This window comes from Camelus dromedarius, chromosome 28 (assembly GCF_036321535.1).
Source record: "Camelus dromedarius isolate mCamDro1 chromosome 28, mCamDro1.pat, whole genome shotgun sequence".
Lineage (NCBI taxonomy): Eukaryota > Metazoa > Chordata > Mammalia > Artiodactyla > Camelidae > Camelus > Camelus dromedarius.
In genome coordinates, this window is record NC_087463.1 from 21,440,724 (window position 1) to 21,467,503 (window position 26,780).

Consider the following 26,780-nt stretch of genomic DNA (forward strand, 5'->3'; position numbering starts at 1 on the left):
GCCCACTTCCATCCACGACAATGGAAGCTCCACCCAGCAGGACCCTGATGATCTTGTCATCAATGACCCAGGGCTCATAACGGTGTATGGCACACGATCAAAGGACAATAAGTAGCTGCTGAATATATGTACATATTAATATGTTATTTAAAATCCAACTTTAAATATTACCTCAGGAACGACTTCTTCTGAGGCAGAATAAAAGTATGTGTAAACAATTAACTCTGAAGCAGCATCGATGTATTTCTCCTGAAGATACAAACAGAAAAAAGTGACTCTTCAGTATCAATCAATATCGACCATAAATTTGTTTTCTGTATCTGTGAGTCACCAGAAATTGATATGTTATAAATTAACTATACTTCAATTAAAAAAAAATCACAATTCATTCCTTATTAAACATTCAGAGAAAGCAGTATCACTGCTAGGTAATTGCTACGTTAAGTCCTTTCAGGTGAAAAAATGAAATACAAGGAAATGCAATAAACTGTTTCTAAAGCAAAAGACCATCGTAACTAACTGCTTTCATACTCCTTTGGTAACGTTCACTGAAGAGAACAAGCTCAAATCGTATTTATTAATTTAATTTGATTATAGGAAGAGAGATGTGGGTGTTTACACACATGCAAACACACACATACATCTATCTATACAATAATCTTAAGCCAGTGAGCTTCTGCCTTTAAAACGTTTACACTCAAACTACATTTTGCAGTCTCAAAGGCTCAAAACGCTAAAAAGCAACACAAAATTTATTCAGGTCACTAACAGAAAAAATACAAAGGCAGGCAACATCCACCCACTTTTTACTCAGTTCTGTTTCATGAAGCTAAACACCACAGAGGACACATGACAAAGTGTCTTTATTTAAAAAATACTTAGATTGAACTAAAGTATCTCTAGTAAGAGTGAAATAAGTCTCAAGTTTTTGGTGAAGTCTTAGTTATACAGAAAATTGAATTATAGTATCTCTGTGTTTGTGGATTAAAAAATTAAATCATTTGATACCTTCAAAGGTGACTCTCCACCTATATAAACAAAAAATACACGATGTCTCTTCCGGACATGTTCAAACATTTGCTGACTTGGAAGGGGCCGAATTAGAGCTCTGTTTAAAAATAAAACAAACCAAAAAAGAAACTTGCATTTGAACTAAACATAGTACATAATTTACTCCTATTTATATGACAGTTATCATGTCTAAAGTTATAAAGTTTTAATACTGTATGAACTGCATTGTAAGTATATCACTCAATCCACATAAATCTAATATCCCATATAATAAAAATGTAGTACCTACAGTTTAATCTACCAGTTTAAAAAATAAGCTTTAAATACACCCCTTTAGAGAGTCTCATCTTAACCAATATTTTGAAAGGCAAAGATGGAATTATAATCCACTTAGAACAGTCAGCTAAAAACAAAACAATCCACATGAGAATTATTTTTTTTTCTCCCTTTTAAAAGCTCATTCACACACATTGTGAAATACGATCCCAGGAGTTTATAATACTGTATTTAGAATATTTAAGTCTTACTCTGTCCACTTAAATGCTAGTTTTAAAATAGCCTATAAAGATTAAAATCTAAAATGTTTCACAAGTATATTATTCTTTTCAGAACAAATAAAGTGGAAACTGGTAGTCATGATATCATATGAGAATCTCATGAAGAGAAAACAAAACTACAAAAAGTTTTATTATACAATTCATATTTCAAAGCCAAATAGACTGAGAAATGAATTACATCAAAGGATATTACAAAATATGACTTAGAAAATATTAAAAGCTAAGAGGCAGTCTTCTTTTAAACGCAGTCTATAATCAGATTTTTACTGCACCACATTTGCAAAAAGAACAAAATGTATTTTGCGAAGGCAAACGTTTTCAAAACGCACAATTATTTAAATACATTGCATCACTCTAGCCTCTATTTTAATATTTAGTAATTAACTGTAAGTGACGCAACTCCAGAACTGATTCTTGAAATTTCCTTCGCAATAGAGTCACTCCTAAGACACATCAGAAGGCCACCTTAAGCTTAAACTAGAACTCATTAAAAATTGCCAAAACATAAAGACTAATATAAACACATGGGGGAGTTATGTGATTCTACTAGCAACTCCCTCATATAATATAAAGATACCTCAAAATTTATTTATTCACAAAGAAAATGGAATATGTAATCAATAAAAAAATTCAGTGAAAATTACACTTTATAAAGCTTTGCAAACTTTAATATACAAAGATCATCCCTAATTCTGTGCCTTTTCTCACATAATTTAGATAGTATCATGCAACCAAACAAATCCATCCCAATATTTCAATTTACCTTAAAACTATACAAAGCTATCAATGTGAATACATCCTGTCGAACTCATAAGTGCCTATACTTTCAAAATCAAAGTACCTATCTTGATAAATGTTCTCTTCAAGAAGCTACACATAATCATATTAATTATAAGCATCAACTTTCTTTATAAGCTAGCAAGATGTAGATTAAAAAAAAAAACACATTCAAACCGACAGGAAACTCTTACAGAAGAATTTCTGTTCTCTTAGCAGTAAAACTTCAGACATCTGTAACTTAAAAAGATCTCTAGGTTCTAAGTATGTGACATGCTAAGCAAAATGTACACTGATACCTCACAGCTGGCATGAAGAAGCATGTGAAAGACGAGGGCAAGTATTTTAGCTGCATCTAAAAAACATTTTCTAGTATCACAGGCTAGGGATTAAATCCTAAGTCTACTCACAACAGGTAGACTTAACTGAAATTAGACAAGAAAAATAAATTAATATACACCAAGCAGTGCAAAGCAAAATCGTAATAAAATAAAAGTTAAGATTCACAAAGTTGTCAGAAGTAAACAAGTTTTGAAAATGTATTTAAAAATCCACTGGGAAAAAATTCTATACACAAAATGAAGTTCACTGTGAGGTTAACAAGTACCTAACACATATTACAGACCCTTTTGTTTCTTTAGAGGATCTCTTTCCATATGCTACACAACCCTGTCTTTCCTTAAAAATAAACAAATTATATTTAGGGTAAATACCTAAAAATATGTATGTTCTATATGGTCTATTAAAATACATGTAAGGGCCTTCATAATACGAACTTACCCAGACACTCTGTGAGCAAACTCAATTATATCATCTTTAGTTCGCGGTCCTCTGTAATTATAGGCCAAGTCCCCCTTCAATCTTAAAAAGAAAAAAAACGGGTAAGAGTCTAGATTGTTTCAAGTGTTTTCGTATTTAATGTTAATCACTCTCTACTGTTACACAAATCACAGCCTATAAAACAGTAAATGCAGTGGAGTTTCAGAAGTTGCATAATCACGTGAAAAACAGCAGGTGACTAGCTGCAGGGAACCAACAGCTCAAAACATAAAGAATACACGGAAATATTTCACTCTGTATTTGACAGCTGCATTGTGCCTATGCCTTCTGAAAACTGAGTAATATACCCACAGCCAAGAACCTGTCAAAGTATTACAATTCTCACTATCGTCTCTACTAAAAGGTACGTGAAAGGATAGAGAATTAAAAGTATTTTGGTAAAGGTAAAATCAATTTTAAGCAATACAACATCAAAGTAACCTGACAGATGCTCCAAGATTACAGAGTAAAAACAATGCATAAAACACCTCTTCTAGAAAATTAGATAATTCTCCAAAAGCCTACCAATGAATTATGTGTCCAACTAACTGAAAGTGAAAAAAAAAAATTGTGAAAGTACAACAGAACACCTGTAATAAAACAGAAAGAACAGAAAAGATAATTTACTTAACACAACAAAGTAAAAGAGGCTTAGCAAACATTTTTAAACAGCGGGGGAAGGAGGGAGGTGAACACAAAACCCAAGAAATAAGAAAATTAAAATTAGTCAAATTTTAAAATTTGAGATTTTAAAATACTAAAGTAAAACCTTATTTTAGTAAAAAAATAAATTTCAAAATAACTCCTCAACTCTCCACATTACTGAAATAAGAATGAGATCAGGACCAAAGTCATGATGAGAAAATTCAATAAAATCAAGATTATAAAGTAAGCCCTTTAGAATTATCACACTATTTCTTCTCATTTATACACTCTGTATTAGACCTTATCAGTATCTACAGATGAGGATTAACAACCATCAATTTGATTTTCTTTGTTTTTTCATGTCTAATGAAATATGTCTATTTTAATTATAGAAAAGTAAAATTGTTAGGAGACAGGATTCACAAGTTAGAAAACACTCTTGAGCTCCTCAAGGGTAAAAGACCATTCCTACTTTACAACTGTACACCTCGTCCTGCTCAGTGCCTGTCACAATAAACTAAAAACACCTCTGGTGACTTAACCTTACAGCACCATTTACTTAAGTACAAGGAAAAGTACAGAGATGCAGTCCATCTCCCCTGACCACACACTACACCTAGAAAGAACTGCTGAACCCAAATCTTCAACCCTGGTCCAAGGAAGCTACTAGAAATGATGTAATAAAATGTAAGTAGAGTGAACTAATAAAAATACACATATAAACATACGACACTCAACTTACAGCTTAATTGTTGGATAACCTCGAACTCCAAACTCTGAAGCAATGCCTTGATAAGAAAAAGAATAAATAATTCTAAATTTTTTTAAATGAGAAACTAGATAATAAATGAGCCTTTTACTTTAAAAAAAAGATATATTTATACAAACCCATATAGACATATTTTTAATTCTTAAAAAATAATATAAACACATACAAAAAAGAAAAAAATGACATTCTCATACAAAATAATTACTTAATAATCCAACCTATGGTCTGCACAAACTACTATGACAAAATAAAAAATAAATGCCAAAAAAATAAACTTTTATCTCTGAAGTATTTATTTTAAAAGATATTTTTTGTTTTAAAGAATATATACATATATTTATACATACACGCATATATAAAGTCTTACTTCTCATTTGACTTCATTTCCAGGACAAATATTTCTTTAGAAAAAGGCCCATCTCTTCCTTTAGTGTTTTGAGGCTTTAAATAACTGCTTTGCATTTTAATTTTAAAAACATGAATTGTAATTGCAAAGTTAATTTTTGCAGTCAATATATAATCTAAACTTAATTTTATCTACATGTTTTAAAAGTTTCTGCTTTTGTAGTAACCTAGAGTAATTCCAGTTATTTTAAAGATTACTCTGAAAGCGTCATGTTAATGAATATGGGATAGTCCCTACAATGGCATCTTCTTGAGGGAAGTAAGAAATAGTGATGAAAATAAGCAAACAGGAATCAGGACTTTAATAGGTGCAGGAATCACTGTGGGAAATTAATACTGTACTACCTGACGGATTCAAGGCAACTAGGACAGGAAAGAAGAAATAAAATATTCTCAGTTGGTAGACAAATACAACGTATGTACACAACTACACTAGTATATGCAGAGTATACTGTTACTCACATGATCTCTCCCTTTGTTAATTTTCTTTTATTTCCAGAATATTTTCTTATCACAGCTGGGTATAAGAAAACTACCTCTACATGTGGGTTCCAAACCACCGGTCACTTTGGTAGTCATTAATTTTGGTTTCTCTTCACTCCCCAAAATACACAAGAATAAAGATAAAGTGAATTGTGGCAAATAATACACAGAATCTCTCCTTGGTCAACTCTAGAGCTTCTCCCTTAAACTCATGGAGGGAGTTGACCAGAAGGTTCTAGACAGTAATCAACTGGTTTTTATTAGAGGCAATACAAACAGCAGAGGTAATAAAAATAAAAACTTGGTGTGTATGTATACGTATACACACACACACACACACACACACACGTACGTATGTATGAAAATAAAGGTCCTGCCTCCGAATAGTCACGTGAACTTAGACCAATTACATAAACCTGTGCCCATCTCTAACTTAAAACTTAATTCTGTCAAGTATATGTATGTGTTTTTATATATATATATATATATATATATATATATATATATATATATATATACACACACGTACTTTTTTTATTGATGTATAGTTGACTTACATTATATTAGTTTCAGGTGTACAGCATAGTGATTTAGTATTTTTACAGATTATACTCCATTTAAAGTGACTACAAAATACTGGCCATATTTCCCTTACTGCTTATTTATTTTCTGCATTCTAGTTTGTATCTTTTAATTCCACATCCCTGTCTTGCCCCTCCCTGCTTTCCTCTCCCTACTAGTATCCCCTAGTTTGTTTTATCTGAGTCTGTTTCAGTTTTGTTATATACATTCATGTTTTATTTTTCAGATTTCACAAATAAGTGATAACATACAGTATCTGTCTTTCTCTGTCTGACTTTTTTCACTAAGCATCATACTTTCTACGTCCATACATGTTGTTGCAAATGGTAGAACTTGTCTTTTTTTTTTTTATGGCTGAGAAATATTCCACTGTGTGTGTATATCTATCTATCTCACATCTTCTTAAGCCAGTGATCTGTTGATGGGCACTTGGGTTGTTTCCACATCTTGATTATTGTAAGTAGTGCTGCTATGGACACTGGGATGCATGCATCTTTTCAAATTAGAGCTTTCATTTTTTCCAGATATATATCCAGGAATGGGATTGCTGGATCATGGGTAGCTCTATTTTTAGTTTTTTTAAGGAACTTCCATACTGTTTTCCATAGTGGCTGCACCAATTTACATTCCTATCAACCCTGTACTAGAATTCCCTTTTCTCCACAGTCTTACCATTTGTTATTTGTAGACTTTTTGATGAGAGTCATTCTGACAGGTGTGAGGTGATACCCCATTATGGTTTTGATCTGCATTTCTCTAATAATTAACAATAAGCATCTTTTCATATGCCTGTTAGCTATCTGCGTATCTTCTTTGGAAAAATGTCTATTCAGGTCTTCTCATTTATCAATCAGGTTGTTTTTGATACTGAGTTGTATGAGCTGTTTATATATTTTGGTATTAATCTCTTATCAGTCATATCATTTGCAAGTATTTTTGGGTCAAGTATATTCTAACTGAAGCCTGCTGTAATTGACACTAACCTCTTCCAAATAAAAACCTAGAGTATGTGAATAAAGTACACTTTCAGTGCTCCCCATCCCAAATTAAGAAGCAGGTAAATATAAGCCCTTATTATCCTCAAATGAAACTCATTAAAAATTGTCAAAGTATTAAGACTAATTTAATTGACTGGAGAGTGGGAGAGAGGTACATTCCACTAGCAATTCCTTATATAAATTAGAGAAAAATTTATTTATACACAAATCAAATAAAGAAAATGAACTATGCAATCAAAGAGAAAACAGTGGTGGTATTTTATAGCTGATGTTATGGTTCTCATAACAGACTTCAGAGAGAAAATCCCAGCTCCACAGAATCCTATCATTTAATTTCCCTGACCTCAGTTCTCTTTTTTGTTTTTTTTTTTGTTTTTTTAATTTTAATTTTTTTTATTGAAGTACATTCAGTTACAATGTATCAATTTCTGGTGTACAGCACAATGTCCCAGTCATGCATATAGATACATACATTTGTTTTCATATTCGTTTTCATTACAGGTTATTGCAAGCTATCAATATAGTTCCCTGTGCTATACAGAAGAAACCTAGTTTTTTTTTTAATCTGTTTTTATATATAATGGCTAACATTTGCAAATCTTCCAAGTTTATCCCTTCCCATCCCCTTTTCCTGGTAATCATAAGATTGTTTACTATGTCTGTGAGTTTGTTTCTGTTTGTAGATAAGTTCTGTGTCCTCTTTTTCCCTTTTTTTAGATTCCACATATGAGTGATATCATATGGTATGTTTCTTTTTCTAGCTTGCTTCACCTAGAATGACGATCTCTAGGTCCATCCATGTTGCTGCAAATGGCATTCATTATTTTATTCTTTCTTATGGCTGAGTAGTATTCCATTGTACAAATATACCACAACTTCTTTATCCAGTCATCTGTCAGTGGACATTTAGGTTGCTTCCATATCTTGGCTATTGTAAATAGTGCTACTGTGAACAATGTGGGTGCATGTATCTTTTCAAATTAGAGTTCCCACCGGATACTACCCAGAAGTGGGATTGCTGAATCATGTGGTAATTTTTAGTTTTTTGAGGAATCTCAATACTGTTTTCCATAATGGCTGCACCAAACTACATTCCCACCAGGAGTTTGGAGGGTTCCCTTTTCTCCACACCCTCTCCAGCATTTATCATTCATGGACTTTTGAGTGATGGCCATTCTGACTGGTGTGAGGTGACACCTCATTGTAGTTCTGGTTTGCACTTCTCTGATAATTAGTGATACTGAGCATTTTTTCATGTGCCTATTGGCCATTTGTATGTCTTCACTGGAGAATTGCTTGTTTAGGTCTTCTGCCCATTTTTGGAATGGGTTGTTTGTTTTGTTGTTGTTGTTGTTAAGTTGCATGAGCTGTTTATACATTCTGGAAATTAAGCCTTTGTCAGTTGCATCATTTGCAAATATTTTCTCCCATTCCGTAGATTGTCTTTTTGTTTTGCTTATGGTTTCCTTTGCTGTGCAAAAGCTTGTAAGTTTAATTAGGTCCCATTTGTTTATTTTTGCTCTTATTTCTATTGGCTGGGTAGACTGCCCTAGGAGAACATTGCTAAGATGTATGTCAGAGAATGTTTTGCCTGTGTTTTCTTCTAGGAGATTTATCATGTCTTGTCTTATATTTAACTTTAAGTCATTTTGAGCTTATTTTTATATATAGTGTGAGGGAGTTTTCTTATCAATAAGATGGAGATGATACCACCTACCCTTTAGCCCTTTGGTTCCTTGAGCATTAACTTTCATTTCTGATAGAGTGTCAATTGACAGTGACCCCTAAAACTTCAAAGGTAGTTTTTCTAGATGGAAATGATAATATAATTAAAAAGCACACAAGCAAAGCATGAGTCAAAGACACATAATGACCCTGGTTAGGATTCCAACTTCTCCATTTCTCACTTATGCAGCAATGCAGAAGCTCCTTAACTCTGGATTCTGTTTCCCTTCTGAGGATACCATTCATCTTGTAGGGATATGGGTGATATTTAAAAACGAGTAAATGTGGAAAAGAATCTAACAGAGTCTGGCACGAAGAGATCCTCAAATGGCCCATTTTCTTCTATTCTTGATCCTGACCTCACAGTTAAGTACTTATCTGCTGACACAGTAATGTGCAGATATTAGTAAGAATTAACATGCTTAGAGTATCTTACAACTGGCTTTAATGTACCTTCAACTACACCTCAAAACAATCCTGTGGCAGGGGAAGGGTGCTAATGTTATCTTTCAGATAAACGAATACTTCAGAAGATTCAGTAACTTGTTACAAAGCAAGCAGTGATTAGGCAGCAGAGCCCACAGTGAAATGCAAGTCTGAGTTTAAATTTTTTGTTCTGTGTTTTTTGTATCAGAGAAGAATGGTTTAGATATAAACCTGAAATCAACTCCTTTACAAGCTGAAGAATCTGTCTCTAACATGAATAATTTGCCCTGAAGTTTTAAAATTTTAAATGTTCAGAAAACGAAGTTAAGCACAAAGCCCCCTATTTCATTTGTTTTCTCCTTGAAATGGTAACAACTTGATGGTCAAAACAGGCCTGATCTTGAATCACGGTGACCTTGGATTCTGGGCCTAATTCTGCCTCTAACTTTGGTGTTTGAAATTACACAAAGTCATTTCACTGCTAATTACCTTCTGTTACTTCATCTACACAATGAAAGGAGGGAAGAAGTAAGGAGTAGGACTCACTCTGAAATCCTTTTCAGCTCAAAAATACTATTTTTCTTAGCATTTACTATGAGTGTCACTATAAGTCTAACATGAGAAAGGGATAAAATAATGCCGAAGTTCTCAATGAGGGGCGATTCTGCCCTCCGGGAGACACTAGGCAATGTCTGGAGACATTTCTGTTGTCACAACTTTGGGGGCTGGGAGAGAAGGGTGCTACTGATATCTAGTGGGTAGAGACCAGGGACTCTGCTAAACATCCTACAATGCACAGGAACTCTTCTCCCCACAAAACAAAGAACTGTCTGGCCCAAAATGTCAACAGTGCCATGTATGAGCAACCCTGAATATACTCACTGACTAAAAGGGCTTACAATCTAGAAAGTAAAGATTGATTTGCAAATATATCTGGGATCAAGGAATCAGAATAAGAATGTTACTGGCCAAATGCCCTTGAAAGTTTATACATCAGAGAGAAGTAAAATATGATCTTTACGATAAAATGATGTCACACTTAGGTTGAGGAATATATGGAATTTCAGTGGTTTCACAGTAGAAATCAGTACATGATTACAAGTAATATCAAGTAACAGTGTATCTTCTGAATGAAAAACAATATTTGTGCTCATTTTTGAAGGAATATGTACGAAAACAAAGGCAAATATAATATCTGAATTTATGCTGGACATTATACAACTTTCTAATGTTACTGGATTATAGTTTTATTAATTAAAACCATGTATAAAGAAGTTTTTGATACAATTCCAAATATACGGGCAGGATAAATCAAGACAGCTCAAATCTCTCTAGTTCAAAAGTTCTCTACACAGAGATTTGGATTTGTTGGACTGAGTGTGATGCATTTACTTTCAGTCACTGCAACTACATGATTGAGACATAAGACATCCTCAAACAGCCTAAGAGATTTCCTACACTTGTTACTGAATAATCCTATCGCACCCTAAACTGAAATCCTATAAATAATTATCCATCAAAATAATACTTTACTTTGTGACTCTCTAAGCGTGCAGCAGAATTACCTGAAGTTCATGTTAAAAACACAGTCTCATGACCTAATCTCAGAGGCTTTCATTTGGAAGAGCTGGTGTGGACCTTTGGAATGTGAATTTATATTGAGCACCCCAGGGCATCCTAATGCAGGTGGCCTGCAGCCTGAACGCTGAGAAACACTGACGCTGTGAGTGCCTGAAAAGCCGCCTACAGGGACGTGAGAGACACGTACGAAACAGTCAGTCCTTTAGTATTCCACGGTTAGATGCAGAATACTGCCGACAGACTGCTTGAAAAAAAATTCAGTAGCTTCGCCTGTTTGATTCCTAGTCCTACTAAAATGGCTGTATCTGAGCTGCCTTGAAAAATTTAGGAAAACTTTAAGAATTACATGCCAAAAATGTGTTTGTAATGTCTAGACAGTAGTTTTTGAATACTTAACTTTTTTTAGAAGATGATATCTCTCTTTTTCTCCATAGCACATACATAAAACAACTTAATTCTATAATACAGTGGAAATGCATCCATCATTGACATCAAACACTAAACACCAATTAACCAATGTTTATTGGTTATCGTTTAACTTAATAAAGTGAATGAATGAAATATGGATGCATTAGTCAACATATACTAGACATAAGAATTTACCTTCATGAGCAACGGCTGAAAGGAATAATTTCTTAAACATTGACAAAAGCTTATTTTAAGAAACATCAACTCAAGCGTATTATTTTCTCCCTCTACGTTAACTCCCTGCCATCGAGCTCTTCCTCTCTCAGTCCCAGCATTTCACACTTGTGAACTCAGTAATTCCAGCTCCAACATCTCATCTGCACTCTAGTTCCCTATATTCTCACACATCAATAAAGCGAAAGATCACAAACTCAAAAACAGCTGCTAACATGAAAACACACAAAATAAATGTATTCATCTTTTCCATTAAACTAGTGGTGATGTAGGTCAGTATGAACTACGCTAAGAATCTTACACTACTATTTTCAACTTTTTCTTTATACCACAGAGCCAATCTATCACATTCGTGATTTAACCCTTGAAAGTGTCTGTAAGGATGACTGTTCCCCCTTCACTCCACTGCCAAAGCCCCAAGTGCAGCCTCCCAAGGTCCAATATCAGGATGATACATACGTCACCTGAGATGATCTTTCTGCCTCTAACCACCCATCTTTCATCCTACACTGTCTGCCAGAAACATCTGTATCAAACCATCTGCCTTCTCAAAAATGTGCATCGCCTCTCAACTGACAGCTGATAAAATCCCAAACACCTGTCCCACTCGGGAGGCTCTTAACTTCTGGTGTTACCCCTTAGCTCCTTATATGTGTCCACCATCGGGCTAGGGGGTTTGAGTAGGAAGTATTAATACAGTTCTCCAACCTTGAGAAGTATCACTCTCTCATTTACAGACAAGGAGACAAAAATTGAGAGAGTTTAAGTGCTTCCCTAAAGCCACAAAAGTAGGAGATGACCAAGCTGAGATTACAACATAGGGCTGTCTTGTTCCAAAGCGCTCCCAGAGTGCAATGCTGATTTCCTAAAATGAAATATGCATTTCATACTTCCACTTTCTTCATTCATTAAAGAAAAAGGGAACCTACATTTATTGAAGACAAGGGACCTTACATGTGCTACATCACTCTAATCTCAAAACCACCAATAAAAGAGGCATTACAATTAAATATTTACCAGTGTGAAAATCAAAGCCTAGAGATGTTAAGAAACTGCCCTTGTGCCACAGGGCAAAAGTAGCAGGCGGAGCCAGGATGTGAGCTACTTTCTGAGGCTATGCTCTTTCCAAATCTATGTGATACCTCATGCTTCCCCAAGCTTAATTTTGCCTTTTACCAAATCCTTTAAGACAGGTGTTGGTAAACTGTATCTGTACAGGATCTGATAATAAATATTTCAGGCTTTGTGGGGCCTAGTTTCTGTTACAACTACTCGATTCTGCCACTGGGACACGGAAGCAGCTGTAGTTACAACGGTAAACAAAGGAGACCAACTGTTGAGCAGAGCCCAACTTACAGAGCAGGCAGGGGCCGGGCTGCGTTCAGGGGCTGTAATTTGCCAACCTCTGCTTGGAAACATTCTAGTCTCTGGTACACACTTACTAAACTCATTTTCCACTCCAGGATTTTGCTTTAATATTCTCTCTAATGTGCGTAATTCCCTGATGTTCACTCATAGTTATCCTAACTCGACTCACCCTGCAAGCTCCCGTGTCCTCCTCTACCAGGCCGCCCCGGCTGCTCAGACAACAAACTCTCATTCTTAAGTCTACACAGCCTCATCAAGGGCTTAACACTCAAATTTCTGTAGTTGTCCCAAGCAACTGATTATCTCAGGTGGGCTCAAAGTAGGAACAGTGGCTTATACATCTGTTATTAGGTGTAAGATTAACACATACTGCATATTACACATTCAATAATTAATTCATCTAACCCGTAAAATAGTCTGAAATCTCTAAGATAACCTTAATTTTCCATGAGCAAAAAAACTATTTCTTTCTCTTACCTGGACTGCTTCATGTAATTAAAACGTTTTCATTGTGAGGACAGTAGAACAACGAACTCAGTAAATGCTTACTAGAATAGGAAGTAGCATCCATCTTCCCAACTTTAACTGGAGAACCAACGCTTTTCATCTCCAGACCAACTTCATTCCAGATCGGTTCCAGTTTTTTACAATGGCCACACCATGGTGCATAAAACTTGTTAAAAAATTAAGAGAGAAAGAGAGAACCACTAAGACATCCTGCTACTATGGATACCAATCTTAATTTTAACAGAACTTTTTCGACAAATGATCAGATAACAATCTGTTTTAGGAAAAATGTCTAAATATAATTTTTAAAATGGTTACAAAATAAAGGAACACAGATACAAACCTAGATAGATCAACTCCTAGGATATACCTCAACACTGACACCACTTTAAGTTTGTTTTAAATGACTACCATAAAAACATCTTTGCTCACAAGTGAGGATGTCCATGTTATTTAAAAATAAAACCACCAAATACACTTCATACATCATATGCACACCCCTTAAATGTTAATGATAAATATCAATCTATTTCTATTACAAAAATTCCAACAGAGTAGGTGCCCTTGCTACTGCAAGCGTAACCACTAGTTAAGACATGGGAGGCCACCTGGATGACTGCGTTGGCACAGTGACAAGTCAGGCTGATGAAGCTAAAATCGCAGTTCCTCCTTCTTCAGAATCACCGGGTGGCTGGGGTGGTACTTAGGCTCCTCCAGTTAAATGATGTAACAAATTGCTTGTTGTACTTTTATGAAATAAGACTTATATCCTTTTCTGTTATTATACTATGGAAATGTTCAAACATATACAAAAGGAGAGAGAAAGAATGAAACAGCAGACCTTCATGCCTCATTGCCTGGCTTCAGTAACTGTCAGCTCTGCCATTCTCATTCCATCTCTTCTGTCACTCTACTTTTCACTGAGGCATGTTAAAATGAATCCCAGGTATCAGAAGGTTTAAATACATTCAGAACATCAAAAGTGAGAAAAGGAAGACGAAAATTTGATTTTGTTCACTACTAAGATGAAAATGCGATTTTGACTGCCAAGTGATATTAATATATTCAATCTCCTGGATAACATGAAAAAATAAGAGTGAATTATGTAATAAAATCACACCATGATCTCTCTCAGACATAAATCTACAAGTGGCCATCATTAGACCCTCATCAAAAACAGGCTCCCTTGCCAGGAATCTTCAGGCTCTGGGGCTCAGTTTAATATAAAAACCCAAACAGTACTACCTGAGAAAACAAACTGAGTAACACACTACTACTAACTGTATATTGCCATATTCGGGTGAAGGAGAATAGAAAATAACACTAAAAATGGCAGGGGTGGGTAATTAGTATAAAAATTTACATACTCACATCTACAAGCCAAATGTCATCTTTTCGATTATCTTTAAACCTAAAAAACAAAAACAAGAAAACAGATCTTTGATTATAGGTTTCCACTTTACAACTAAACAGCACACGTGAAGATACTAAATAGACAAACACAGGAGCAAAAAACAAATTCTTATTTTACTCAGTGACCTCTAAATCTTATCCATTAAACATCTTAACAAAAGTAGAGAAATGATAAAATAATCAGGAATAAAGAATCAAAAAAAAATTAAAGTAGGACTTGGTAGAAACAGATATTCTTCAAAGCGAGAAACAATCTGTCATATTGTCTTCGTCCTCTTTATGATTCTCAACAATTTCCACACAGTGTAGTTATTTACATACTCTCCAACCATAGATACGCTAACAGAGGAAGGAGTATGTTCGTTTCATCTCCTAGTGCCTAGCACAGGGATCTATGTTCAGTTTGCACTGGATGAATGACAGAAGTTCTCCACAGGCAAATTTTTAAAAGATTCTTAATCCTACAGATGAGGCAAAGACAACATATTCCCCATTATCTGAGCTCTAAGGTTCAAAGGTGCTCACATCTGTCCAACTGTGACAGTCTATTGTGTGCCATGGGCAAGACAGCACCCTTAATCAATCCCTCAGCTTGGTGAACCCATATATTATGGCTTTGCTCCCCTTGCAGTTTATAGTTAAAAGTTCTATATTCATCCCATAGGGATACCCAGGATAGCAGCATGGCCACCTTAAGCAAACTGAACTAAAGCCCTCTAACTGATGGTCATTAATTCTTGAGGTCCATATAGGCAAAAACCCATGCTCTGTATCCAGTGGCAAACGGAGGAGGTAACTGTCTCTCACTCCCTGATATTTAATAGCCATCCTTCTCTCCCATCAATTTGAGTGTTTGGCGAGGAGTTAAAGGGTACAGAAGTCCCTTACAGGGTCCCACATGGAAAGGAAAGTGTCAATAAATGTAAAAAGATACACAGTTAAAGGAAGGGGGCAGACAACGTGTCCAAACATGCAGGGCTACGGAGAAGTACCCAGGTGGGGAAGAGCTGCACTGAGCCCTCAGACTGCTGGCCTGAGGCGCGTAACCCAGCTTGTGGTGATCTTGCCCCCCCCCCCATCAGCAAGTTAACCCTGTCCTTTAGCTGTTCATTAGAATGCTCACCCACCCCTGTGGATGAGGGGTGATACAGAGAGTCCACTGCATGCCCCATGACGAAGCTCACTGAAGTGTAGCCTGGGCCACAAATCCAGGCTGTTATCAGATGCAGTGTTTTCAGGAAGCCTGAATGGGAAACCAACGTGGTCTTAAAAGGCATGAGTGTGGCTCGAGTCGGTGGAGTGTATGGGGATGGCTGGACCAAACTGAGGGAGTGTTCACTGCAGTCGGAGTCCGGGAGGGGCACTATGGATGGGGTGAGGTGCCCAATGTCTTCTGTCTGCTGAAAATGCCTGGCCCGCCAACATGAAGTCATCTATTCCTGGCAGTCATTTTCAGCCTTGACCAGGATCTGACAGCTTTTTCGTTGCTGGTTGTCTTCTCACAACAGTGGTAATCCACACATGCCAGCCCAGCCTAAGGAGGTGTCTGAGTTTCCATGGCCCATCCTCTCGTGGCAGCAGGAGGCAATTAGCTGCACATCAGCTTGCTCTGGGGTGAAGGACAGTTCAGCTCCCGGTTTAGCTGACAAGCACGGAATGCTGGCTGGCTGTTTCCCTTTGTCAGCATAGGGGCTTTCCTGGTCAGCACGCACGGAGGGAACAAATCGCTTATTAGGCACAGAACCTACCTTTATGCAGATACGTCATTTTCACAGGGCATCTCTTTTGTATGCCACACAACCAATGGTTGTCATTAGCCACAGACCACGAAGTCAGTGAAAATATAGCCGGGCTCATTTGCTGGGGCTGGAGCAAGGGGCAGGAGATGGGGGAAGAGCAGAGGAGATGATCTTACAGCCTTCCACACTGCATGAAGCCGCCCACTGTGCAAAGGTCCTTGATCATGCTTAGCAAAGAACAGGTCTCTTTCAGGTTGGATGGCAGGTGTACCCATTCCATCCAGTACAAAACAATCAGGAGCCACAGGGGAACCAGGCCCATAGGTGATATGGGAGGGCTCTGTATCTGGGCCCCCTCGTGCCAGAGGACGCAGTGGCTCCTTGGGTGTCATTGCCGGGAGGTGGAGGGGTACCTTTTCATTGAGTCATAAGACTCCAGCTGAGCTCCTGGATGTGCCGTTCCTAGTTCACCAGATCCGTGTTAGCATTCGGCAACCTGACTAATGAGTCTACTACTGCACTCATCCACCGAGGTCCAACAACAGGCCAGTCACTGCCTCTCCAAAGGCGTATATCTTTCAGCCAACTTGGGGTGCTTCCCAGGTCAATGCTGGTCTGTGGTGGTGTCCTTCTGCCATGGGCTCCAATCACTGAACTGAGAGGCTGCTAGATGTGCAACTCAAGTGGCAGATGGGCACCAGTGAGGCCCAGCAGAAGGGAGGCCTCGTGGCCTGCTTAAGGACCATCAGAGCATCCTGTCGGCTGGGGCCTCACTCAAAGGCAGCAGCCGTTCCGGTACCTGGGAGATGGATCCCAGATCCCTGCATGAGTTATATGAAGCATCTGTAGCCCAGTAAGTCCATTAATCCTTGGGCCTTTTTTATTTTGGGTGAAAAAGGGCCAAAGGTTTAGTAACGATCTCCTCTAGAGCGAGATGCTGCGCTGGTCTCAGATTATACCAGGAAGACCAGCTGGGTACTAGATCCTGGTGTGCTGTTGGCAGTAACAGCCCAGCCTTGGTGCCAGCTGAGAGTTGTCACGGTGTCCAGTCCTTGCTGCACGGGGACCATGTTTCTAGTGTTTCCAGGTCATGGCCTACCCACTGAGAGCAGACAGGGAGGGAAGTCAGATAACCATAGAGAGACATTAAAGGTGTGACAGAATCCATTCCAAATGAAGGAAACTGATCCTGATCAGCCCGGTGGGGGGAGATGCTGGCATGTGAAATCACAAGTGCCACGGACCAAGCTCCCTCCAGCAGCACCTTCCTGATGTCAGGTACCACCAGTGTCAAGGGTGGCACCACGGCACCGGGCTCCCATCAGTGCTGAGTCCCCCGGCAGCCCAGGCCTTGTGCACAGGCCAGATGCGGCTACTGAGAAAGAAAGTCTCACAGGGCACTCCGGCTTCCTTCAGTTCAGTTCTTTCTTTTACTAGCCAGGCAGCCAGTACTGTTTTTGGGACACAATCGCACTAAGAGCTGATGGCCCGGTAGGTTCAGTTCTCCACATGCTCTGCAAAGTGGCCCCAAGGACAGGAGTCCCACGGGGGCTTGGGGACAAAGGTGAGAAGTACATGTAGGTAATACATCTGTACCAATTTAGCACACTGGGCAGTCAGGGTCCAGAAGTGCACTCACCCAGCACAGGGCCTGGGCAAGGCTGCTGGTGCTGGTCGGCACTGGCTCAAAGCCGAGGAGCGCTGTACGTGTCCTCCTCTTCCTGGGAGCTGGGGCCACAGGGCCCATACTCACCTGTTCACTGATAGCCAGAGGGCCCAGGAAGTACAGTTCTCCCCACCTCCCCGGTGAACGTGAACTCGGCAGCCTCCCTGGGGAGAGAAAGGCCTCAGCCTGACACCTAGTCAGGGTCTGGGGCAAGGTTCTGGGCTGTCTGACTTGTCTCCACTCACTGGGCAGATGTGATTCTAATAGTCACAGGGCTGTCACTGTGCTGACCCCAGGTCAGTGTCCGTCAGACTCCTTACAGGTGGGTTCCTGGCCATGGGCCCACAGTGAGGAGCCTACCCATCTCCTCCCTGAGACCCCGTTACTGCGTAACCACACCTGGAGATCTTTCTAGAAAGGCTCTTGCATGACTTGCCGAGGAGAGGGTACCCAGTTCCCACCCATGGTCATTCTTTGTGCTGGTCAATCTTCACTCTCTTCGTGGTGACTGCTTTTTCCATGTCCAAAAATGTCAGTGAAAACATGCACTGTGTCACAGGCTGACCGACCTGACTTCATGAGGAGGCTTAAGTGGGTCAGGTGACGAACAGGAGGAGCAAGGACAAACCTAGGAATCTGAGTTTGGTTAACAGTCTCATTATCCACTGTTCCTAATCCTCCCCTGCAGACCCAAGAGATCACCAGGATGGCTTGCAGGGCCGCTAGGGCCTCTGGAAAGGGGGCAGACATTTTTTTTGGTTACAGGAAACTCATCACAGGTGGGCCAAACCTGTTAGTCCATATAGCACCCAGCTGAGGCAGGTGAGGGTCCTGGGTGTCTGTGCCTGCTCATCCCCCTTCCTCCTCCTCCTAAGCAAAGTTGTGCTGTTAGGGCATTCTAAAGGAGGAGGTCTGCAGTGACACACCCTCCAAGGCACCACTAAGTTAAACAAAATCACCTCTGTGTTAACAGTGGTTTCCTTCAGAATCAAAAAGTGTCTGTCAACAATCCACTGGTGCTCCCCAACCCGGCTGGCAAGGCTGGTGGGTGCCCTGTGGGAACTCTTGAGCTTTCTGCTCTTCCAGAGCAGCCCTGAGCTCAACTGACCACCCTGCTGTGCACCCACTCTGTTGTGTAGAGGTGGTTATTTAGGACAAGCCAAACTGAAAGGAACAATCAAAGCTTTATTCTCTTACTGCGACAATACAAGCCAAGAGGCAAATCAGTAAAGGTGCCAGCTCCTCACTGTTCCATTTTTCTGAGTGGAACTGAACAGGCGAGAGTCAGGTGAATGCAGCACAGACAAAGGAGTTCATCTCTCTGCTGAGGAGCATGGAAGCAAAGGCTTCTGCCTCTCTCTGGACCCGTGGGCAGAGGGACAGAGAAGGAAAAGGGATAGGCATGGAAAAGTACTGAGTCCCAGGGGAGAAAAGTGCAACCAAGCCTTTCAATAAGGAGGTTTCAGCAGAGATCCCAGGAAAGTCCTTAGGTGAGGCCCCATAAGGAGGCCGCCAAAAAAGGCAACCAGGCTAAGAATGCAGATATGCAGGTGAGCATGGCTGGCCCAGGTCTGAGTCTACGACCAACTGCAACTCCCTCCAGACTGCAGTGCACTGGCTGTGGGCCAAGTCGGGGTGGGGAGGGCACTCCCCCTGGAGGGCTGCCGAGAAACGCCTTGTACTTGCCTACTGTCTGAAAGATCACACACAGGATTCGGTCTGAAGCAGGACTCCTCACCTACTATAAGCAAGGTCCTGTGATTAATGCTTTGACTATGAAGATGAAGATGTATATGGTTATCAAATTCTAGCACCCACTCAGTAGTGACTAAAGCCAAAACACTAACAAATGTACAAGGTAAAGGTAAAATAGGAGAGGCTGCCAATTTTTTGATCTTATAACCGTTCTTAAAACTCTTTTGAGCACAATCCCATTTTGTACACATACAGCACTTAAGAGCAACTCCTAAAACAAAACTGGTGCTTTATTAGCTTTGGCCATTACTGACTCTATTAAAAAATTAAATTCACACTACGTCGTATATGCTGTACGCTTAAAACTAATATAATATTGTAAATCAACTAAAAAAAAAAACTACCTCCCCACGGAGTAAGTAAATTATGTAGCGTATATTAAGTGCTCAATAAAGCAAGCATTATTTAAAAAATACTAGATTGATACAAATATTCAGGTAACATCACAGTTGGAAGAAGTTAAGATAGTATTTAAAAACATATATACTCACGATTCATCTAAGTCTTCTACAAATCCTTTACAGAAAGCCATATCTAGTAAAAAAACTGGAAAAAAAAAAGACAAAATGTGTACACAATAAATGCTGATTTATTTTTGGCTTTATTATATGCTTAGTCACCTACGTAATGTTTTGGGTTTTGTTTTTTTTTTACAACCTACCAAAAAATTCATCATTTATCCATCCCACGGCACAAATGATGCAAAAGCATAAGTAGTTCGTCTGTGTAACAAATATTTACTCTGCATGCAGCCACACTGTGGTAGCAAATTATATGCAGAGTAGTAACTGCAAGACGCAGAAACTGTTTTTAAATATATTTTTACTTTCATCCTGTTTTTTCCTTTTTACCACTCCATCCTTCTGGAGTAGAAGACGAAAACTTCTTCCCTATTTCTTTTTCTCTAGTAGCCAGTTACCTCCACAGTATAAACTTCAAGCGCTGTTCAAAATAGCGGTTACCCCCGCCCCCGCCCAAACTGATAGAAATGACGCGAGCTACACTTCTAACCCTGACAGCAGAACAGCGCCTGGCACGCAGTGGGGACGACATCGCTGCTGAGTAAACGAACTCATCACCGTGAGAACCAGGGGGCCAGACGCCGGCACGAGGCCGGGAAAGGCCAACACACGCCCGGTCACTTCTCACACCGCCCGGCCCGGAGCCTGACCACGACACGCCCTCGGCCCCCCTCTCTCTTAGCCCCCGCGTGGATGACACGACTCAGAACCTAAAGCCAAAATAAGGTTTGGCCACAAGTTGGAAGGTGGCATCCTTCTTGCCCACGGATGGAGCTGGGCCCCTGAAACTTCCTGCCGCAAGAGACCAGAACCAACGGCAGTCGCGGGGCTCCAGCAAAGCGGCCCCGGGGAAGGACCCCACGGCGTCCGCTCAGCCGGGGGGCCCAGGGCCCGGAGGGTACGTCGGCGGTCCCGAAGGCCTCTCCCTATCCTCCCGACCCCCGCCCCGCATCCGACCCCACCCGGGGGAGGGTCCCAGTGCCCGTCCGCATCACCCCCGCGCGGCCTTTACCTGTGGCGCAGAGTCCCAGGGCGGCCCCGCGTCTCCGAGCTGCCATGCTCGCCGCGGAAGAGCTGCAAAAGCGGCCTCTGCGGAGGGGAGAGAAAGACACACCAGCAGCCGCCGCCTGCGCTCGCGGAAAGGCAGCGGGCAGGTCTGGGCGCGGAAGGGAAGCTCCGCGCTGAGGGCGGGGGCGGGGCAAGCCGGCCTCCGCTACCCTCCCAGGACCCCTCCGACCCCCGCCTCTGAGCATGCGCGGAACTACGGCGCCTGCGCGCGACGGGAACTCATGCGCGGTCGCGTCCCCAAAGCCTTTGCTCCCGGAACTGCCTCCGGGAGCGTGGGAACCTGTGCAGGGATCTTGCCTGCGGGGGCGGAGCAGCGTGTCGGGATCAAGGGGGCGGGGGCGTTTCCGGGAAGTTGGATGCCCGCCGAATTTAGGGCGGAAGATGAGGTAGACTGACAGCATTTGAGGTCGAGTTCTGCCAGTCCTTTCCCCTGCTGCTCTTGTGCAGTTAGCACAAATTCATGAAAAGAGGTGGGTGTTAGTAGTGGGTAGGAAGCGGGAAAGCTCCGTGACCCTCCATACGTTTCCAGAATGAATTTGGAATCTTGGACAGTCTTAGCAAAATGGGAGATATGCCTTAGGGTAGGAAGCTCCATTAATGCATTTTTGCCAAACATGAGTCCCTTTAAAAAAGAACTTGTTTGCCTTGAAACCTGAACACATAAAGTAGATCATGGGGTTTGATTGGATGATTTGTTCCTGTTTTCTGATTTTTGAAATAAGTACTTAGTATAAAATATTTATATTGCTATCTGTTTTTCTACAGAACGAAATTTATAAAAGCAATATAGTGTTATACCATAGTGATTGCTGCAAGAACCATATCCGATTGAGATGAAATTTGTATAGGAGATGGAATGCCAGAGGATTTACATTAAGTCAGTTATCGAACGTGTTATGAGGACAGAGATGGATTGTGATGTCAGCCCATTCACCTTAGGTTCAAAATTCCAATAGGTAAAACTCATAAAACACCAATATTCCTAATGAATAGAAGATTAAGGTATAATCTGATTGAGAGCAAGCCCTCAGTTTCACCCCTTTTATTGCACACATGTCTAGTATCCAGTGCAAGCCTTCAAGGGATTCAAATATGTATATTTTCACATTAAGCGTGTACTTTATTCTAAGAGTTTAACATATATATATAATCCTCATGAAGTTTCTCAAAGTAAGAAATGTTATAAATGGGGATCTAGGGACCCAGAGAAGGTAATTTGCTTAATAATGTAAAATGATGAAGTTGCTATTTGAAACAAAGTCTCAGGCTCCAGAGCTGGCATTCTTCCTGTAAGAGGGCACTGCCTATAGGATTTCTTTCTGCCCTAGAGTTATCTCCGTCCCTTTTCTCTGTCTCCTTTTTCAGTCATCCTATTTTGGCTAATGGTACACATATTTGACTGATTTCCTTGGGAGTTATGCTAGGTACTTCCCAACTGAATATTTTTCATATCCAGTTGGTCACCCCATCTTGTTGCTTTTATCACGTAGATATCTCTTCAGTCTATCCCCATTTTCTCCATCTCCATTACCCCCAGGTCAGGTTCTCTCTTCTTTTGCTTGGATGATTGAAAAAGCCTCCTAATTGGTCTCCTAACCTCTAGTTTCACCTCTAAGTCACCCTGTGCACTCACTAGCTTGGTGTTTCAGAAATACAAATCAGAACTTTCATACAAAATCAGACTACTTTAAAACCTTTACCACTACTCCCTGGGTTACAGAACAAAATCATAGATCTACACATGTCTGATGGTCTGAGGTTTTCTCTAACTTCTCTCCCATTACTCCCCTCCCCCCAACTATGCACCTCTAGCAACTGTTCTTTGCAGAACTAGTGGTGCTATTTTCATCCCTTGTACCTTTTGTAAAATAGTCTTCATCCATTGGACTGAATGGATCTACCATCAGCATGTTTGCTGTCTCAGCCAGAATCTCCTATGTTGCACTTTGTTTTTAAAAAAAAAAAAAAAAAAGCTTAACTTTTTTAAGAGCAGTTTTAGGTTCACAGCGTAATTGAGAGAAAAGTTCAAAGATATCCCCTCAAAAGAAGTAGACTAAAAAAATTCTCATTCTTATCCATTTTAAAATTGTCTTCTACAGCATATAAAAGAAAATATTAAAATTTTTTTATCACAGCTTAAATTAGCAGGTAGAGGACAACAAAAACCACTCTTGACCTAGGCCTGTGCTTTCCAATAGTGTAACCACTCACCATACATGGCCACTGAGCCCTTGAAATGCGGTTAGTGTGATGGAGTTACTGAATACTATTCTTATTTAATTTTAAAACTGATACTTGATTCAGTTTTTGGAAAATGTTTAAGTATGGCTGAAAAACCTAAATATACATTGGATTTTAAAGGCAGTATAAAATGAATGTAAAGTTTCTCAAAATATTGATTATGTTGAAATTATTTTAGGTATGAGTTTATAAAATATTTTAAAATTAATTTCACCTGTTTCTGTCTTTCAACGTGACTACTAGAAAATTAAAAACTACATATGTGCTTGCATTATGTTTCTGTTGCACACCACTGACCTAGACAAACTGAAAATAATCAGAATAAAGCATTCATTTGAAAATGGTCAAAACAGAAAAACCTTTTTAAAAACTTTTGTACAGAACACAGGCTAAATTTACAAATGCTAAAACTTGTATTTAGTAAATTCATAGTACAATATGGGATACATTTTTTAATTAAAAAGTTTGTTTTTCCTGCTTATCTGTCTCCAGTGGTGATAAATTTCCTTGATACTTAGAAGGTTTTGTGCTACATGTGACATTTTTTAGAAAACCTTTCAGATGAACTAAATATTATACATATATATGCCTTGTATATTTGCCTACACATCCTCACCAAAAGGCATGTACAAAGAGGTCTGCAGGAGGACTGTTTGTAATTGTGAACAACTGGGCAACGCAGATGTCTAATAGCAGAATACTAGGTTGTGCTTTTAGCACAGGTTAGGGATGAGAATGGATGGACTTTTGTATAAGAAACTCATGGATGTATCTCATAAACAAAATGTTGAGCAAAAGTGAGAAACCAAAGAAAGGTACTCACAGTATGATTTGAGCTGAAAACTCAAAAAATAGGCAAATTAATCAATAGTGTTAAAAGTCAGGGGTACGGGTAATATTTTATTTCTTAATCTGAGTGCTGTTACACAGATGTGTTCACTTGTGAAAATGCCTTGCACTCTGCTCATGTGGTTTGTGTACTTCTCTGTGTATAGACTCTAACAATAAAAGTTTAAAAATAAGAATAAAACTATATGTTTTTTTAATGGAAAGATGATCAATACACAATGTTAAAGCAGTGCTTCTCAAATGTGCTTAGTAACAGTTACCTGGAAAGCTTGATAAAACACTGTTTCCAACCACTCCTTACAGCATCTGAATCAGCAGTTCTGAATTTGTGTTTCTCATAAGTTCCTGGGTGATCCTGTTGCTTCTGGTCTGCAGATCTCATTTAGTGATGTTGAGGGAATATAAATCCAGAAAATACTGTTCATTTTTCAGATTGCTTTGTGTAACATACATGAGGAAAAAAACTAAAGAAAAATTAAATTTTTATAGTTATTGCTTGATGTATAATGTGTTTTATTATTAATTTTAAGTGATAATGCATATGTTTAAATGTCTTAGTTTTAATTTCTAGTATGGGAAATATTGTTAGATAGAACCCACATTTTTTTTAAAAAGATCTTTGGAGTCCTCAGTATGTTTTTGAGAATATACAGAGGTCCTGAGACCAAAAGTTTAAAAACAAAGTAGATGCTTACAGAATTCTGCATTCAACAGCAGAGAGTATATTCACTTGGAAAAGGTAAAAGAAAATCACATACCTAGAATATCATAAAGTAAGTTTCAGCAAGTTGAAAAAAATGTGGTATTATCAATATTTTCTCTGATCACAACACAATTAGTTTATAAGTCTATAATAAAAGATAAAATATTCCCCAAATCTGGACTGGAAATTTTAAAACACACATAATACCTTTGTAATAATAGGAACTGAATTATATTTAGAACTAAACAAAAAAGAAAACATGCCTATTAATATTGCAGGATGCAGGAGACTGTACATTTAGAGAAATTTATAAACAAACACTTTTTTTATTTTAGAGAAAAAGAATGAAAATTGGTGAATTAAATATTCTCCTTAAGAAGTGGGAGAAAGAAAAAAAAGGGAAGCACAAAAGACAAAAAGGAAGGTTCGTTTTATTTTATTGTACTGGGAACTGTTTATGCATGCAAGGAGGACATGAATTTGGGGGATCCAGAGGCATAACGTTACAGATGGAATGTTTGTGCTGCCCACCCCCCCAATTCGTATGTTGAAGCCCTAACTCCTAACATGATGGTATTTGGTGATGGTGTCTTTGGGAAGTAATTAGGTTTAGATGAGGTGTCCTGGGGCTCCCCTGTTGTGATTGGTATCCTTATGAGAAAAAGAAGTAGGAGCACGCCTTCTCTTTCCCCCACATGAGGAAGTCACATGGAAACCCAAAGTCAGTTACCTGCAAGCCAGGAAGAGAGCTCTGACCAGAAATCAACCATGCTGGCACCCCCATCTCAGACTTCCCAGCCTCGAGACCTGTGAAATGAATGTCTGTCATTTCAGCCACTCGGTCTCTGGTATTTTGTTATAGCAGCCTGTGCTGACTAATACAGATACCAACGCCGATATCTTCAAAGTGCCAGCCACCTGCCTTCATGCAAATTCAAGTGTTTTTGGCAAAAGCATGTAATCATGGTCATCAATGACCTTTGGGTTTTTTGACCAGAAAATGATCTGATACTGTCCTGTGGTGTATTTCTTTTAAAAACAGTTACTAGCTAGTGATTGGGCATTTGCTAGGACAGCCCCATTAACTGAGTAACATAAAATTATATCAACGGCTGAATTACCCCTCATGTCATGGGTAATATCAAAAAAGCATCCCAACAAGAAGGGAAATGGCAAAGAGTTCCATCATAACATGGAAATGATATTACGGACGCACTCTGCCGTGATGTACCGTGGGACCAGATCTGTTCCTAACTTATTCATGAGCAAGTAGCCCGTTCTCCACTAGGACCTCCGAAAAAGCCCTCTGAAGACTTGCTTGCTGCTCTTACTAATGGGCCTCGCCATTCCAGCAGTCTCCCCGGGACACAAGGGAATTGGCCAGGCTCAGGTGTCAGTTGCAGAGTGGAGCGCTGTGACTCCAAGGGAGAGCCGCTGTCCTGAGTCCAGCCCATAGCAAAGCCTTCACAGAAGAAGACAAAAGCAAGTCAGCGGCCCCGCAGGCTGAGCTACGGGCCCCGTTCCTGGGCA

At 39.5% G+C, this 26,780-nt stretch overlaps 1 protein-coding gene across 1 annotated transcript in view; it reads right to left on the reverse strand.

Annotated features, from left to right (window-relative positions):
- Positions 1 to 21,614, reverse strand: part of TMX3 (thioredoxin related transmembrane protein 3) — a 42,312-nt gene extending 20,698 nt beyond the window's left edge. Inside the window, exons 1-8 of the mRNA XM_031441765.2 lie at positions 21,402 to 21,614; positions 20,360 to 20,414; positions 14,667 to 14,706; positions 13,338 to 13,461; positions 4,552 to 4,597; positions 3,126 to 3,206; positions 1,009 to 1,108; positions 172 to 249 (exon numbers count right to left, since the gene is read on the reverse strand). Coding sequence (XP_031297625.1) covers positions 172 to 249; positions 1,009 to 1,108; positions 3,126 to 3,206; positions 4,552 to 4,597; positions 13,338 to 13,461; positions 14,667 to 14,706; positions 20,360 to 20,414; positions 21,402 to 21,447 — 570 coding nt within the window. The 5' untranslated portion in view covers positions 21,448 to 21,614. The remainder of the gene's footprint in view (positions 1 to 171; positions 250 to 1,008; positions 1,109 to 3,125; positions 3,207 to 4,551; positions 4,598 to 13,337; positions 13,462 to 14,666; positions 14,707 to 20,359; positions 20,415 to 21,401) is intronic.
- Positions 21,615 to 26,780: the final 5,166 nt, after the last annotated feature.